General features: G+C 41.9%; 1 protein-coding gene across 2 annotated transcripts in view; it reads right to left on the bottom strand.

Annotated features, from left to right (window-relative positions):
- The window catches only part of AGPAT1 (1-acylglycerol-3-phosphate O-acyltransferase 1), a 101,589-nt gene continuing 83,598 nt past the window's right edge, over positions 1 to 17,991 (bottom strand). For both annotated transcript variants that reach the window (XM_089693921.1, XM_089693919.1), the window contains 4 exons: positions 14,518 to 14,693; positions 9,764 to 9,859; positions 7,189 to 7,261; positions 1 to 2,034 (listed from right to left, as the gene is read on the bottom strand). In XM_089693921.1, coding sequence (XP_089550047.1) covers positions 1,877 to 2,034; positions 7,189 to 7,261; positions 9,764 to 9,859; positions 14,518 to 14,693 — 503 coding nt within the window. In that variant the 3' untranslated portion in view covers positions 1 to 1,876. The remainder of the gene's footprint in view (positions 2,035 to 7,188; positions 7,262 to 9,763; positions 9,860 to 14,517; positions 14,694 to 17,991) is intronic.

The following is a 17,991-nucleotide window of genomic DNA, read 5'->3' as shown; positions in this document are numbered from 1 at the left end:
ACCCAGAAAAATTTGTGCAATGCTACTTCACATTTACAGGACAGGAGAATAATATGCCCCCTCCCGCCCACGTAACATCCCAACCCACGTCATACCCACAAGATATCCTCTTCCCCTAATCCATAGTTACGAACACATTGGCACATGTAGTTCTTCCACGCCTCACACTGGTACACAAGAAAGGCGTAGAAAGGGGAGGCAAATATGGACACAAAGAAGGACTTGAGGTGGCTGGAGTGTAACAAAAAAAATGAATAAACGTGGAAAATCTCAGGCCACAAGACGAGAATCTGGGAAGAGGCGAAAAAGCTGCAGGTCGGCGGTTGTGGAGTGACAAGAGCTTGAGGAGATGGGAAGGCTTCCTGGGGAAGAGGCCACAAGTTGGGCAGAGCAGTTCCATGGTTCTTGCCCCCACATCAAGTCCATATCGTTTTCTGGAAGGCCATACAGGGCAGGTAATTAGGGCAAATGCAGATTTTTGTACCCTAAGTAACTGACCTATCCAATTCCTTGCAACAGTTGCTTGTTATCGAAAAGAGAAAGGAAAGAGAGTGAGAAGGCCGCCGGTGAAGGAGGAGACCGTGAAAAAGCCGTCAAGGAAAGAGCTGGAGAGAGCAGTACTAGCATCCAATAAATAAATAAATATACAGATTTAAGGCACCCCCTCATAAATGAATAGAGACTGACTCTGTTGTACTGAAGAACCCCCATCTCTTTCCAAGAAATGGAATGTAATCCGTATAGCTTTCCTTCGTGAACTCGAGTCCCAGGCAGGCACCTTAAAAAATTCCAGTACCGCCATTCATTCATTGGTCAGATCAAATCTGAAAATCCGGGGTAACACATTCTTCTTTTCAATGGTCTTAAATGATCTTCAGGACGAGGATATTTAAAACGTATCTTTCCATTTTGTCTGCCACCTACCTAACTGCTACCTCTTTACAACATTCTTCTTCAAAAAAATTTTTTCAATCATAAGCCCCTTAAAGCAAACCTTGCAAAACAAAAAAATTACATTCTAACGTTATAGTATACATTGCCCCAGGCTGTGTAAAGTTGGTGAAATGTGAAGTATCTAAAGTGCAAATACTGGCCCCACCCTCTGCATGTTGCTGGCTGCACCAAAGTTCTGTGTTGACCCCCAGAGTTTCTGGGCATGTGATATCAGTAATCTGCCTTCTCAGCCGAGCTGCAGAGATAATCGTGTGTGTCTGAGGTCTCAAGGGATGATGGGCTTTAGAAACTAAGCGCTTTAGGTGTGGTTTGAGGCTACACCAATATTGTTCCAAAATGCTCTACTACACAGGAAAGTGCCAGGAATATAACAAACCTCTGTTATATAAAAGCTGAAATTGAATATGTACAGGCTTGTTTTAATGAAATGTAAGGTCTACTTTAAACTTCGTCATTTGACATTCCTCTGTCAGTTATTGACCCAAATGCTTTTTTTTTTTCTTTTCTTTTTTTAAATATTGACCTATGCTTCTATCCACAGCCTTTTATGTCACCCTGCAACATTTTGACCAAATAGAATTTCTTTTCCAAATTTTCAAGGCTAAAATTGCACAGCCTTTGCTATGGAATGGCATTGCCTAGGTTTTCTTTCCTTGGCGGCAGTAGTAGGGAAGATCCAACTCCATGCTGCTAGTAATGCTGCTTTTCCCACAGTGTTAGCAATGAAGTTCTTCTTATGTTCTCCTTAGGTGGCCAAATTAATCTGTTTTGGGGCAGCAATGCTCTTTTTATTGTAGGGATTGTTTTTCAAATGGTCTTGCTCTCTCTCCTCTCCCTCTAGATGGGTCCCTCCTCCTGGCTTCTCCTGAATGGGGGTGTTCCCTGGCCAACAATGACAAGAAAAGGATGGTAGAAAGGGGGATCAGTGTCCACCACCAGGTTCTTTTCCTGGACGCTCATTTGAGATTTCAGTAAAAGTCTCAAGCATCAACCCTCTGACTTTGTCGGCAAGACCAGGGACGTCATCAGCACACAGGCCTTTGGTGGATACACCCGGGAGGATCTGCACTGTACATTTCCCTGAAAGACAAGATAAAAAATACAAATGACGGGGGGAGGACACAGCATTGTGGAAGATGACATTGTTTGACATAAGCATAAAAGTTTAAAAAAAGTAGTTAGTTTTTGTTTTCTTTTTTAAATACTTCACTTATTTTCATCCTTTTCCTATCTCAGTTCCGATCTTTCACAGACTTTTTCAACCACTCCTTGTCCGCATTCATTTCAGTGACAGTTGAAAGAGGAATACCAGGGGGGTGCTAACTAGGTGTAGTATTAAAAACACAAGTTTGTTAAAAAGCGAATGGGCAACTCACATGTAAAAAGAGGAAGGTGGGCATGTCTGATTTATCTACTGTCTGATGGTTGGCACAAGTCACGTTCTCCGACTGGACTGATGTTTCTGCTCCTGGCCACACTGAAAGACCATGAGGGATGGCGACTTGACGCATCAGGAAGTCAGGTAACCCATGGTCTTCGAGCGTGGTGAGGCGTGCCTGCATTTCTCTTTTTACATGCGAGTTGTCCATTGGCTTTTAATACTGCACTTAGTTGGCACCCCCTTGGATTCCTTTTTCAGATAGTTTGCTTCACTTTGTGGGGCTGCTGCCACTTTCTGCTACAAAAGCCATGTATTATTGTGGACTTTTATGCATACAACATGTTTTTTTACTTTGTATATTGGGGTATTATACACTTTCTCCAGCACCATTTATATCTATTGTATATATTTCAGTGATGTTTGCATGGCATTTCTCATGGCGGGTTTCCTGATGGTGACACCAGTGGACCATGTCTGTGTAACAGGCGTTGAAATGGCCACTTGTAGTTCCTAACAAAAGCCTGTTTGACAGGGTGACAACACAGGAGCAAAATTGGGGGCCAAGAACAGAGCAATGTAAGCCTATAACAGATAGTGTCTGAACACAGACATTCAAGGCAGGATCAGGTGGGAGTTGCAGATATTGAAAACAATGTCATTACCAGGTTAAGTGCCGGGTTCACATATATGCGGATTGGATGCAGTTTGAACTGCATCCAATCCACAGGACATGTGAAAAACATTGCTTCCTATGGTGCCTGTTCACATGTGGCTGGTGCACTGGAGGTGCAGATTCCATGTGGATTGAAAAAGAGTCCTGTCTGATTTCTGAGCAGTGCGGTCTGGTTCAGGTGTGGATTACAGGCTATTGACTTCTATGGGGACCGTTTTGAAACCGCACATGAGTGTGAACAGGATGAAATCCTGACCTGAACCTGAAGTTAACCTGACCTGAACCGCTGAACAACTACTGTGTCAATTAGCTGTGAAACCTGAGATTCAATCTGCACTGTACATGTGTGAATCAGCTCAAAAGGTTGTACGAGATTGTAGCAATTTATATCTACTTTAACACCCTGATCACATCGGGTGCGACTTGGCATGCATTTTGCATGCCATGCAACTTGCAAATCTATGCCAAGTCGCACCCTGTTGTCCGCAATTAGAGCGGTCAAATCGGTGCAGTTCCAACATGTACTACGTTTCTTGCGACTTGCATAGACATCTGTGTCAGATGTCTTGCAAATCTCACCTGAAATCGGCATCTCACCTGACTTTGAAATCGTGCGACTTCACTTTAAGTCGCGCGATTTCAAAGTCGGACTTGATGTGACCAGGGTGGGGGGGGGGGTAAAAGGAAAACTTCCCCTCGCACCCCATTCACACTTGAGCGACTTGTCATGCGACTTTGGACAAAAGTTGCATGACAAATTGTACCCCAAGTTTTCCACTGATAACCATTCATATATGTGCGACTTAAAGTCAAAGTGACTTCAAAGTAGTTCATGCACTACTTTGGTCCGACTTTCATGCAACTTGAGGGCCACAGACTTCAATGTTAACCTTCATCATTTGCATGAAAGTCGTACCTGAATGTTTTACATGCCACAATGGGTCCATCTTTGCAGAGGGACAAGTCACATCCAAGTTGCATCAAAGTTGCACCAAAACGGCACTCCAATATCAAGCGACTTTTGGAGCGTACAAGTGTGAATTGAGCCTAAACAAATTCTACAAAGATGCCCCTGAAAAAGAACATAGGTAATACTCCTCTGTCCAGCTGCTCTTCAGTTTTCTTCATCCACCCAAGCATGTCGAGTGCCTGGTTTTCCGTTGCACAATGTGGTGTCATCAGTACTGCTTCCTGTAGGTCTGTCGCCTGGGGAGCCACAGCATAGAGAAAGAGACCAGGTATCCGACACACCAGGAAGTATTGGATACAGAATACTCCTCAGGCAGAAGTATGTCTTCAACAGAATATTCTCTTGAAGTCTTTACCTCTTCCTGCTCATTTTCTAATTTCAGTGTATTCCCCATTCAACGCTGGCTAAAAATTTTAAAACAGTACTGGTAGAAGGAGACTGGCAGAAGAAGTCCACTCTGTTGAACATCAACGCTACCAGTTGAGCCTGGGCCATGCTTGAGACTCCTGTACCCTTCATATTTCTGGTCCCTTAGTCGTGGCTTTAAGCATTTTTGCCAAGGCACTCTTGAAGAATCCCGACGGCAATGCAGTTGAAAAAAAAAAAAGCTTACCTAGAGGGGTTCTCCCGCAGGTTTGATAAGCCTAAAACTGGAGAGTACAAATTTTGGTGAAGCTCTGCATAGAAACCAATCAGCTTCCAGGTTTTATTGTCAAAGCTTAACTGGACAAACTAAAGTTAGAAGCTGATTGGCTGCCATACAGAGCTGCACGGGGTTTTGCACACTCCACTTTGAGTAAATCAACCCTATAGGCTTATCAAACCTGCAGGAGAACCCTTCTAGGTCAGCTTTTTTCAACCACATTGCCATCAAGGTTCTTCAAGGGTGCCTTGGCAAAAACACGGTCTAAAAATTGTCGCTTAGCTGGACTTATTTTGTTACACAAAGCCACAGGTTTTTATTGTGCAGCATTCCAGCCTTGGGCACTGTGCAGGCCAGTCTCCGGCACAATGTGTTGAAAAGTCCTCCTGCAGACCCGGATGAATGCTATGTTGTTCAATGAACAGATGTCTAGCATTCTTCAGGATTCTCATCTGAGATTCCTTAAGGTTATTCCTTGCCATCCTTGCCTCCTACTAGTTATGGCCTCTTATAGTCGCTGCCTGTACTAGCCCTGGATCCATGATCCTTTTAGTTACTCTTCTTCCATGTTTTCTTTCTGATTCCACTTTTTGTTTTATTTTCTTTTTCCTTTCTTCTAACCTTTTTTTGCCGATATTATGTTGGATTACTGCTGCTACTTGGTTCGGCTTTTTCCATCCCTCCTTGATGTCATTGGACATTTTGTTATTAGACTAATACAAGTCAGCAGGATGTATCTGTTTATGTGTTATTATTCTGCTCTGCCCCTGTGTGGGCGTATTTTGAGCTTGTCGTATTCTTAAAACAAAAATTTCTTAATAAAAAATATTGAAACAGAAAAGTCCTCCTGCTTGCCCCTTTCAGGCAGCACTTGTGGTCGTGTTAGCTGAGTGAGGGAGAACAAAGGGGGTTATTTACTTAAACTGGAGAGTGCAAAATCTGGTGCAATTAGCTTCCAGGTGTGTTGTCTAAGGTCAATTGAAACAAGCTGACGTTAGAAGTGGATTGGCTCCCATGCACAGCTGCATTAGATTCTGAGTGCTCCAGTTTTAGTAAAATCAACCCTCAACACAGTACCAGTGTGCAAAGGTATATTTGCATTGCAATGTTGGGTGTCCTATGTGTGTAGATTCTGCTGCAATATGTAAAGCTATTAGTTTCGTTTTTCACATTTTAAAATGGGGTGCTTCGAGATTGTGCAGAATTTAAAAGGGTTCATTGACTGAACAAGGTTGAGAAACACTTGCCTAGGTCAAAGGTATATTATTTGGGGGCTTCTTTTTAGCGTTTAATAAATGCAGGCAGCATAAGGAACAGGAAACGTAATGTAAGCCATAAATTCTTCTGTAAAGAATATTAAAAAAAGGAATGCTCAACAAGCACAAATGAGGCAAGTATGCTACTCTTCCTCTCCAGAAAGTCATAGAAACAAAAGAATGATGGCAAAAAGGACCAAATGGTCCATCAAGTCTGCCCTTTATTTTAATTTCTTTTTGCAACCATTTTGTTTAAGCATAGATCATGGTTTGTCCCAAGCATGTTTAAAGTGGTTCTAAAAAGGCAGAATGTTTTTTACCTTAATGCATTTTATGCACTAAGGTAACCCCCCCCCCCCCCCTAAAAAAACCCTTCTGCCTGCAGCTCCTCCCTCCCTTATACTTAGCTGAGCTTCTTGCTCCAGCGATGTTCATGAGAGCTACAGCTCTCCCAGGTCTCTCTCTCCTCATTGGCTCACACAGCAGTGGGAGCCATTGGCTCCTGCTGCTGACAATCACAGCCAGCGAGCCAATGAGGAGAGAGTGGGTGGGAGGGGCCGAGCCATCCGCTGTATGAAAATGGACCATGTCCATTCACAGGAGTGAGCCTGCTCGAGTGCTCCCATAGCAAGAGGCATGCTATTGGGGGGCACTCGGCTGGAGCCAGGACTGCCAGCCGGGGACCCAAAAATAAGAGGATAGGGGCACCTCTGTGCAAAACCATTGCCTTGAGCAGGTAAGTATAACATGTATGCTATTTACAAAAAAAATTCCAACCTTTAGAATCACTACCTCTGCTGGAAGTCAGTCAGTAGCATTTAAACATGCTTGGGTCAAACATCGACCTATACTCAAACAAAAACAAAAAAGTATTTTTCTGTCATCGTCCTACTAAATGACTTTCTGAGAAAATGAGTAATTCTGCCCACAGCCTAGCTTCAACTTGTGCTTGCTATAGACATGTGTTTTTTATCTTATTTTCTACAGAAATTGTTGGTTTTTTGGTCATAGCTGATGTGGTCTGAATCACACTCAACTCCCATGATACAGCAGCATCAGCTTTGTTTGTGTAGCATGGGCTGTCAGTCACGGCACAAACAACGCATGTCAGATATTGGTCTCCTAATTAGCTTCTCTACTGTTGCAAAGCGGTGAGGTAGAATTCTAGCCGAAAACATTTATTGATTTGAACACGCATGCATCTTAAAAAGTATCCTGTTCTTTTCTGTTAGATCAAATGTCTTTCTTGTAGCATGCATAAAAGATCTCCAAGCCAGCCAATCACTTCATCCCTCACATCCAGGAGCTCACCTGTTGTAAATTTTTTGTCTTTCTTACTGTAGAAATCTTTATAGGAAGACATGATGACGGGGATAACCGGGACCTGCACAGACCAGAACAAGGATTAGATAAAAACATAGGAGACGTCAAAGAATAATAAATGATTGAAAAAAAATTAATAATAATAATATCATTATTATAGTAAGTACATACACACGTATATATATATCCACATACACACATAATATTATACACAGTGTACATGGAGGAAGCCATAGTTCTGCATTACCTTTATTTTCTATTGTATTCTATTCCTTTATATCCTATTCTATTCTTTTTCAAAATTCAAATTTTGGAAGACCGCTATATTCTATTCGAATTTTGAAATTCGAATTTCGGAGGAAAGCTATATTCTGTTTTATTCTATTCTATTTTTTTCTATTTTATTTTATTCGGTTTTCAAAATTTGAATTTTGGAAGACGACTATATTCTAACACTAGTACACATAGACCTTGAAAGAAATTAGCAATAGTCAGAAATAAGTTTACATTATGAATTTTCTTGAGAATTCAATTTCATTTTCATTCGTACAATTCGTTATATAAGCAGCACAGTGGTTAAATGGTTAGCACTTCAACCTAGCAGTATTAGGGTCATTGGTTTGAATCCCAACCACGGCACCACCTCTCTGGAACTTGCATGTTCTCCCTGGGCCTGTGTGGGTTTCCTCTGGGTACTCCAGTTTCCTCCCACACTCCAAAGAGATGCTGGTAGGTTAATTGGCTCCTGTCTAAATTGGCCCTAGTATGTGTATGTATGAATGTGAATTAGGGACCTTAGATTGTACGCCACATGAGGGATAGGGACAGATGTGAATGTATAATATATCTATGTAAAGCGCTGCGTAAATTGCCGACACTATACAAGTACCTGTAATAAATAAATTTTGGACGAAAGTTTATTTTGTTATTTCAGGTTAGTTTAAATTCATTACTATTGTAATAATGAAATTCAAATTTATCTGAGTCTCTGAATAATGAAAATTTTGTCCGAATTTCAATTTGGAACAAAACAAACCACAACTGTCTACTCTTGATAGATTATGACAAACAAAAATGATAACTGGACTGATTCCTAATGCTTGGCACTTTCATCCTTCCACTTCACATAGGTTGGCTTTCCAAGGAACACTGTTGGGAGTTTATCGTGCATTAGAGAGTTGCCATATGTTAGCAATAACTGGTTAATTCAGGACCTCTGCCATGTTTGGAGTCCCGTGCTCCACCACCATAGTTCAGGAAATGCTGGAAGCACCAAACGGGGGTTAAATAGAACAAGAACAAAAATGTATAGGCTCAAAAGAAAAACTGTACAGAGACAAAATATACTGATTGCCATTGCCAACCTTCTTTAAAAAATTCTAGCTGTCAGGGTGTTCAATTAGTCCAAAGGCTTTGAAGTGGTATTAAAAACAGTAAAATCAGTCTGTACATGCAGCAAAGCAAGCTTGTTATACTCAGTGGAAGCTAAGGGGTTAAATCCTCTGCATTGTGCAAAAACGATGTTTGATCCTGTCTTCTCTGATCCTCCCCTTCTTCTACTGTCCCCAATCCTTCTGCTGATAGAACAGAGCCTTAGGGGCAAACTGCACATGTTCAGTATGGTGTGTATTGCTAGAGAGGTTTTTTTTTCTTGGAAGGGTGATCAGTACAGGGCCAATCAGCACTGTCCAAACAGAGAATCAGGGGTTATGAAGACTCATAGGACAATCAGGAGAGAATGAAAACTCCTCCTACAAGCTTTAACCAGTGCCCTGCTAGGCACTGATAGCAGTCACAAGACTGCTATATACTCTTGATGGTAAAAGGTAGTTAGCAGTTTATATTTACTAAAATAATTGCATTTCCACATTCTGTGTACTGTGGGAGACCAGATATAGTGAATGCAGGGTCCTGGGTTTAGTAACACTTTAATATTTTCTGAGTAATCAACCCAGAACAAGCATGCAGCCAATGTAACCAGAATTCCCAGTCCAAGTACTTGTTTCAAAGACTTCAATACTTTGAATCGATGATCCAGAACAACAACGACCAGATCATTCACACTTTCAAAAGGAGAGGTCAGCAATGGCAGCCTGCATATCTTCTCAGATAGCCTCAGTATTTCCACTCCCCAGCTAAATTCTGGGGGAAAAAAAAAAGATTTACAATTGATAGTCTCCTCCCCACCATGTTGATGTATTTATGCTTCCAGAGAAGTAAAAAAATAAAGAATTTTGACTTTTATCTGCATGTATGTGCCGGGTCGGAACCTCAGATACTGAAGCAAATAATGAAGGGTCTACGGTCAAGGAGAACAATGTTGCTCAGAGCATTCTAGGTCAGATCAGGCTGTTCTTTTGATGATGATTATTACACATCAGATCATAGCATGAAATTGTCATTCATTGACCGATGCATTGGAACTGCAGTTGACCTTCTACCTGCTTCAGTTGGATTTCATATTCCCATAGACTTGCACGGTAACGTAAAATCTGTCTAATGCGAACAGAAGCCCTCAGCAAGGACCCTTATAATTCATAGTACTGAGTGACCAGACTCTTACCTGAGCTTGCACAGCCAGGTGAAAGGCTCCTCGTTTGAATGGCAGGAGAGAACCACTGTGATTTCTGGTACCTTCTGGGAATACCCACACGCGTACCTGAGAGGAGATGGAAGGGTAAAAGCCATTGTAGGGAATGGCGACACAAATGGATAAAACTCGACCTTTTGGTTTTCTAGGCTTTTCTCTCAATTTCAGACTATACAGTATATACACTGTATTGATATGTCCAAAAGCCCCCCACATCAATCCCAAACGGTCTCTGCTGATTAACTACTCAATCTGATATCCCTGAAGTCTATCGGTATTCATTCTAAAGTGAACCTGTCACACAAAAATGATCACATTCTATCAACATCATTCGCTGCGAGTAGGCACCACATACCGTGAAAATTATGTTGGCAAGCCCCCAAGCCCCACTGTATTCAGCAGGTACGCCTTGAATAATTCCCCAGCTGATCGCACACCAAGGCCCCTTTCACACAGGGTGGACTCCGCCAGGAGTCTGCTTACTTAGAGGGGGATCTGTCAGCTGATCCCAGCAGGGGGATGACAGGTCCGTGTCCTTTCCTAATTATGCAGAGTGGACATAGACACAGCCTATTCTCCTCTATGGGTAGGAAGAAGGGTCAGCCGCACACCAGAGAATAGATGAATATAGTGTGTATTTATTGATCCATAGGACACACAAAACACCAGGACATGAATACAGGACCTGTTAACGCGTTTCACACGATCGCGTGCTTAATCATAACGATTATGATTAAGCACGAGATCATGTGAAACGCGTTAACAGGTCTTGTATTCAGGTCCTGGTGTTTTGTGTGTCCTATGGATCAATAAATATACACTATATTCATCTATCCTCTGATTTGCGGCTGACCCTTCTTCCTATTGCATCGTGTGTGGTGGTGAGCCAGAGCCTGCACCTGTTGTGGATTGATCTGGATTGTTTGCCTGAGCGGTATACCTTTGTTCTTTGGATTCACTCCTCTATGGGTGGTCGGATGTAAAACGGACTGCCTGTCTATTTACGCCAGACTGCCATATGATCCGATCGGCCCAGATGCATGGGAACAGACCCCCATCCATCTGTTTTTAGTGGATCGGATTGGATGTAAGTGGGTGTAAAAGAGATACATGTCCGTTTACACTCGGTGCTCCATAGAGGAGAATGGAGGGTCCGATCAGATCCGCCTGAAAAAAGGACCCGATCTGACCGCTACTGTTAAAGGGGCTTAGTTTACAGCATGGGCTCTCAATTTCAACCAAAATGAATAGTCAGCTTGATCCTTTCACTGCATAGATGCTAGTCAATTTTTATGTATAGCCCAATTGGAGCATTAACCCCCCCACACTCCCATTATCCCACAATGCAGCTTGGGCATCTAAGAGAATCAAAGTACACAAACCCAACAGGAGCCCCAAATCACAGGTAAATAGTACAACATGTTTTACTTGTTTTTTTTTAGCCAAAAAAACCCCCAAAACACTAAAACCAACATGTTTTGAGGGTCACAAGCTCTCCCTTCCATCGGGGTTTAAAGATCACAAACTTAAATACACACTATGAGAAAATCGGAAGAAAAATTCCATACGAGGGGCAATCGTTCAATTTTCATATAGTATGTACACAACTTTTGACATGCGATTCCAATCTTCTAGACTTTCCAAATGAAAATTCAGAAGGGACCAACGCCAAAAGTTTTCTCGTATGTGAACAGAGCTAACAATTTTAGTTTAACCATTTGCCGCCCACCCTATGGCCGAATGGCGGGCGGCGAACGTCATCATCGTTCCGGGTGGACGCCATATGGTGTCCTCCCGCACATGCGCAGATTGCGCTCCTGCAGAGCGGAGCAGCGGCGCGATCTATCATCGGCCATGTACCTTGGACATGGCCGATAACAGTTCTTAGTATCGGCCCCGTTGCCGGTACCATGTGACCTGCTGTGACCAATCACAGCAGGTCACATGACAGTTGTATACAATGGATGGCTTCATTCATGCCATCTATTGTATACTAGTGTCTAGCTGTGAATGGTCACAGCTAATCACATGCACATGTCATGTGATTAGCTGTGGCCAAATCACAGCTAAGCACAAAAAAAAAAAAACCTGAATGAATCGATGTCATTCAGGTAAATGCTTGCTTATAGCAAAGTAATTCTTTGCTATAAGCAAATTGTGTAAAAAAAAAAAAAATACTGATCACTTCCCCAAAGTAGTATGTTACCATAGTAACATTGTACTACTTTGGTCATAGTGAAATATGAAAAAAAAAAATCTTAAAAAAAAGAAAAAAAATTTAATAAAAAAATTATAAAAAAAATGAAAAATGAAAAAAAAAATATTTTTTTTTTCATACTGTCACCAGTCAGTGTCCCTGATCACTGCCATGCCAGTTATATGATGACACTGTACTGCACTGGTGACAATATGTAAAAAAAAAAAATAGTGAAACAAATTTTTTAAATTTTTTCATTTTCCGAAAAATTATGACAAAAAAAAATACAACTTCAAAAAACTCGCCATGCCTCTTATGAAGTACGTCGGACTGTCTACTTTGCAAAAAGGGGTCATTTGGGGATATCTGTACTGTTCTGACATTCTTGGACCTCAAGAAATTAGATTGCCGTCAGTACTTCAGGATTGATCAATATTCAGATCTATACCATAGTTTGTGAACTCTATAACTTTCCTACAAACTAAATAATACATCCTAATTTGGGTTATTTTCACCAAAGACATGTAGCAGAATACATCTCGGCCTAAATTTATGAAGAACAATTATTTATTTGCAAACTTTTATACAAAAGAAAAACTTTTATTTTTAATTTTTGGTCTTTTTTTGTTAATTTAGCAAAAAATAAAAACCCCAGCGGTGATTAAATACCACCAAAAGAAAGCTCTAGTTGTGTGAAGAAAATGATAAAATTTTAGTTTGGGTACAATGTTGTATGACCACGCAATTGTCGCTCAAAATGTGAGATCAACGAAACCTGAAAACTGGCCTGGGCAGGAAGGTGTAAAATTGCCCGGTATTGAATTGGTTAATGTGTACGGTTTTCATACGAGAAAAATCAGATGCGAAACACAGTGCATGATCAGAAACCATGAATAACACACCAAAAAAAAAAAGCCTTTGCTGTACATTAAGCGCAGTACACACCAGTTTTTCTCGATGTTGTACAGCAGATCAAAACGAAGAATGGTACTAAATTCCCAAACTACAAAGATGCTTTATTATTGTTTATGGTTTCTGATCATGCGCAGTCTTTCGTATCTGATTTTTCTTGTATGAAAACTGTACACATTAAACGAAAATTGTACGAGAAAATTTTTCTAGTTTGTCCCTTTGTTGAACGTTGTATAGACACTATACGTGAATCAAATGATCATTCTTCAAATGTAATTTTTCTTCCAGTTTTCTCATAGTACCCCACTTTAGTTCCTCACTTTTGACTTGCTGTGAAACATCGAGGAAAACTGGATGACCGTTCACCCGATTTTCTTATAGTGTGTACCCATCTTTACATGGTTTTAAGGAATCTTTTTAGCAAACAAAACATATATTAAATGATCACCACAGCCAGTATTAATGGCAGTACACTAAAGCCCCTTTGAATATGGCCATGTATGCTTGTTCAATCATTAACCCCCGATGAAGGATGAGCTTGTGACCCCTGAAATGTGTTGGTTCTGTGTTTGCAAGAAAATAAAAAAAATATATATTTTTTACTTTCTGCTATAAAACATATTCAATAAAAAAACTTTAAAAATCAAATTTCTTCCTAAATTTGGGACAAAATGTATTCTGCGACATGTCTATGATAAAAATACCAACAGGTGTATATTGATTGGTTTGCGTGAAAATTATAGCATCAACAAACTATTGTATATATATACTGGATTTTCTATACTACCAGTGGTGGTAATCAGTGACTTATAATGGGACTGTGATAGTGCGTCGGGCAGTCTCACACTAACTGACCCTGGGGGGGGGATTAACTGTGACTGATATCGCCAGTGACATTAATACAGTAATCAGTAATAATACTATACACTGACACTGTACTAATCACACTGGCTAGGAAGGGGTTAACGTATACGGCAATCAAGGGGTTAAATGTGTGCCGAAGTGTGCTGCTTTTACTAATGGATCTCTAGGTTTCTCATCCCTGCTTTGCGCGGATGAGAAACAGAGAGGTGGTTCTCTCTGTACAGAGCTCTGTGTTGATTGTCAATACAGAACTCTGGGCTGTGATTGGAGACAGCCAAATCAGCAGGTCCCGGTCGTGAATCATTGGCTGGGATGTGCTGACAGGCTTCTGCTGTGTACAGCCTTTCTTTCTGTAACTAGGACAGGGCTAAGCAGTACCCCGTGTTCTAGCACATGCTGCTTGTGTCCACAGACTATGATGGATAATCCTGCAGATGAATGGTTCCTCAAACTCGGTATAGTCTATGGAATTGGGCAGAGCATGCACAACCTGTGACTGCTATAGCTTGATGGGTCCTGTTAGCGATTGCAGGTCCTAGAGAGTGGGAAAAACTTCTAGCACTTATCTGGAGGGCAAAAGGGGACTTTAAGAGGAAGGCTGGAATCTAATTTCAGTTCCACTTTAATGAACTAGATTATTTAAAATTGCTGATATAAAGTCGTGGAATTGACCAATCAAAACCTTAGCCTTTCCTTCCCTACTCTTCCCAGTATCACAATGAACCCCATTCCCTGCAATTAATTAATTTCTCACGTCCTCCTTTAGCATGGTCTCCGCCGCTTCCGTCATCACGCTGATGGCATCGTCCGTCTTTTTACGGTTGATGAAAATTACTCCAGCCAACCAGCATGCCAGACCAGCAGTGCCAGCATACATCAGCTCACGTTTGGCGATGGGTACACAGCGACCCGGCAAGATTTCCATCATTCCTGGGGAAAAGCCAAAGAAATGCTTATTAGACGTGTGGAGCAATTAATTTGCAGTTAAGTAGCCAGTCAGTGCAACTTGAAGCGAACAGGAGTTTCTAAAGTGAAAGTTTCCTCTACTCTATAAAAAAAAATTTAAATTGCTGCCTACAAAAGCACCAAAAGGTAGCGAACAGTACCCTACTTGCCCGAAAACGCTTCCTTTGTGTATCTTCCCTGATTTATTTCACTTTGTTATGGAGGCTTAGACTTCTAAATCTAGAGAACAAGACTCCTCACCATCTGTGTCACCAAGTTCAAGCCCCCCAGTACTTTCTATCCAACAAGAGTGCCTTATTGATCAGAAAAGCAATCTCACGGAGCAAAAAGTTAACAGGTTGGCAAATTTAGTGTTTAGGGATTAAATAACATTTGCCAAATCTAGCAATGATCTCCTATCCAGGATGTAAAATCCCACAAGCCAGAAGTTTTTAGGTATAACCAAAGACTAGGAGACCTAAAAATGCAGTTGATTGTGGAATGTACTTTTTTAGTAAATGGGGTTTCAGTAAAAATACTTGAAAAACATGATGCATGACTTTTGGCATGGTGGTCACCTGCATTTCTAGTTGAACTCAGTACCATCATAAGCTCCGCACCCGTTCTAAATGTGGAAGACAAGGAAGATGTACAGGTTAGGGGTGGATTGTTGTATGTATGTGCAGCACCGGCTAAGTAGATAGGGTTTTTTTTTTGTTAGTTAGAGGCATGTTGTCAGCCTGGGAGTAAGGCAGCAAGGTTACCTCAGGTCAGGCTGAGAGGCTCTAAAGGTCAGGGCTTCTGGAGCCCTTCCACCTTTTATAAACTGTAGGAACTTTCTAGAAGAGGGGAGGAGGCCTAGCCTTGCATATTGAACTTGAAACGTAGTGTGTGTGTGTTGGAGTGGAAGATGGACTGAAAGAAGGCGTTGAAGCGTGGAGCCTGGGAGGGGGGCCTACCTACAGGCTGGAGCAGAAAGAAGGATCTCCACTAACGTACTGTCTCCTAGGGAGGACAGCCTGTCAGTAGGGAAGGAGCCAGCCCAGCGTAAGGCCTAAAAGCAGCTACAACCTACAGGAAAAGGACAGTGTGAATACAGAAGGGAGAGGGCAGTCAGGTGTCAGGTGCAGTCAGGTGCAATACCCAAACTAGTCGTCATCTGGAACTGCTTCACAGTGGATTCTGGAATCCCTTGCCCAGTGATACCCTCAGGACAGCCGGGTGGGTGAAGAGAGTTTAATCTGGGGTCCGAGGAACTACACCAAAGGGGACTCAGTGCTCCTTAAAGAGATAGTTGCCGATTTTGGATCCACATTTTGAACAGTGTTTGCTTAGAATTTTTTTGAATTTTACAGTTTCTCGGGCATCCCATATACCCCTAGACCCCATCCAAGTTCTTAAGCCCTAATGAAAACAAAAACAAGCTCAGGGACTGTTTTACTAACTCAGAGAAAGTGTGGAAAATGCTTGTTGCTTGGCTGTGCTGCTTGCTGGCAACTACAGCGGGACAGCGTAGGCATTTATGGCGTTAGCCCTGGAGGGCGAAGGACCTTGTAGGCTTCAGTTATTGGCGGTCTTGGACCATTTCCCAGTCGGTGTACTCAGTTCAACGATACAGATGGGATCTTGATGGATGATTTTATCACTCCAAGATCACTTTAATACCTCTACACTGACAGATTGTGCCCTATACAGCTCACCTTTCTTGCATATAGGAAGGGATTGCCTTACATATTATAACAGTTGATTAACAATGGTTGACACACGTGTTCTGTCTGGACCAGAATTGGTGATATGACTACGCTACCCCAATATATTTTATACGACTGAATGCTTCTATATTTGGTCCAATCTGTCTGGAATCGGTGACACTATTGTACCTCCATTTGTAGGAAGGAAGCTCTTTTGAGGGGCTGTTGACCTATTGGGGTCCCCCTGTCGACTGGCCCTGGCTGTGAGGGCTCCAATCCCCCTTCCCAACGCCCGCTATGATGCCTGTGGATTAAGTAACTCCTGAGGAAGCAATATCTTTGCAAAACATGTTGAGTCACTATATCCATTAACATCAGAATATGTCTTTTTACACCTTTACCAGGTTACGGTATATTTGTATGCATTAACACTTTATGTACCTACGAGATTTGTAACTGCACAGAGTGGATCATCCCATTGGGGGACTACATTCTCTGCAGATATTTTTACTAATTGCTGCATATTTGTGTATACTCAATAAAGTAGCAATTTTAATGAACATTGTCGCAGTGCCTATAAAGTCCATTCTTTGGCCTTCCCTCCCTGCTTAGCAAAGCTGTACTTACGAGTTTATGGATTGATCTGCAGCACTCTAAAGATTAGCTACCCTGAGGGGTGTTCAGATTGCGCCTTACATACAACCGCCTCCTAATGTCCATTATCAGCCTTAGTGTCTAGCATGTGTATTAGATGCAGAAGGAGATCAGACATTACGGATGAAGAGAAACCAAGATTGGCTTTCTGCCCATAAAGCTGGAATTACAGTTTGACTTATTGCCATTTGCTTTATTGTTAAGACATCAATAAGATGGAAAGGCTTTAAAACCTCAAGGCTGCATTTCTCCAGAGTTCTTGTGCTTAGAAATAAAATCTAGAACTTATTACAGCAAACTGTAAACAGATGGTCTGGCTAGAATTACAAAGTATTGCTTGTAACAGTTCCGAAACGTTAGCATAGAGGTGACCAGGGGCGGACTGACAACTCATGGAGCCCGTGGGCAATAGGGGATCATGGAGCCCTTGTGTCCTTGCCCAAACTCAAAAAAGCCTATGAAAAAGGTACCAGGGGCATCTCATGGGGCCCCCTACTGACCCCAGGCCCTCGGGCAGTGCCCGAGTTTCCAAATGGTCAGTCCGCCCCTGGCAGTGACCTATACTTATCTCGGCCAGCTTAAGGTAGCACAGTGACTTAGCGGTTTTAACTTCTGCCTTGCAGCACTTGGGTCCTCAGATCAAATCCTGACCAGACCACTATCTGCATGAAGTTTGCATATTTTCCCTATGCTTGCATGGGTTTCCATCAGGTATTCTGGCTTCTTCCCACATTTCAAAAACATGCTGGTAGGAATTGGCTCTAGTATATGTATGCATGTGAGATCAGGACCTTAGACTGTAAGCTCCTTGAGGGCAGGTAATGATGTGAATATACACTCACCGACCACTTTATTGGGTACACCTGTTCAATTGCTTGGTAACACAAAATGCTAATCAGCCAATCACATGGCAGCAACTCAATGCATTTAGGCATCTA

This window comes from Staurois parvus, unplaced genomic scaffold (genome assembly GCF_062004578.1).
Source record: "Staurois parvus isolate SC_StPar_1 unplaced genomic scaffold, SC_StPar_1.0 ptg000640l, whole genome shotgun sequence".
Classification (NCBI taxonomy): Eukaryota; Metazoa; Chordata; class Amphibia; order Anura; family Ranidae; genus Staurois; species Staurois parvus.
Note: the sequence above shows the minus strand (reverse complement) of the source record. Positions and strands in the feature narration are given on the sequence as shown.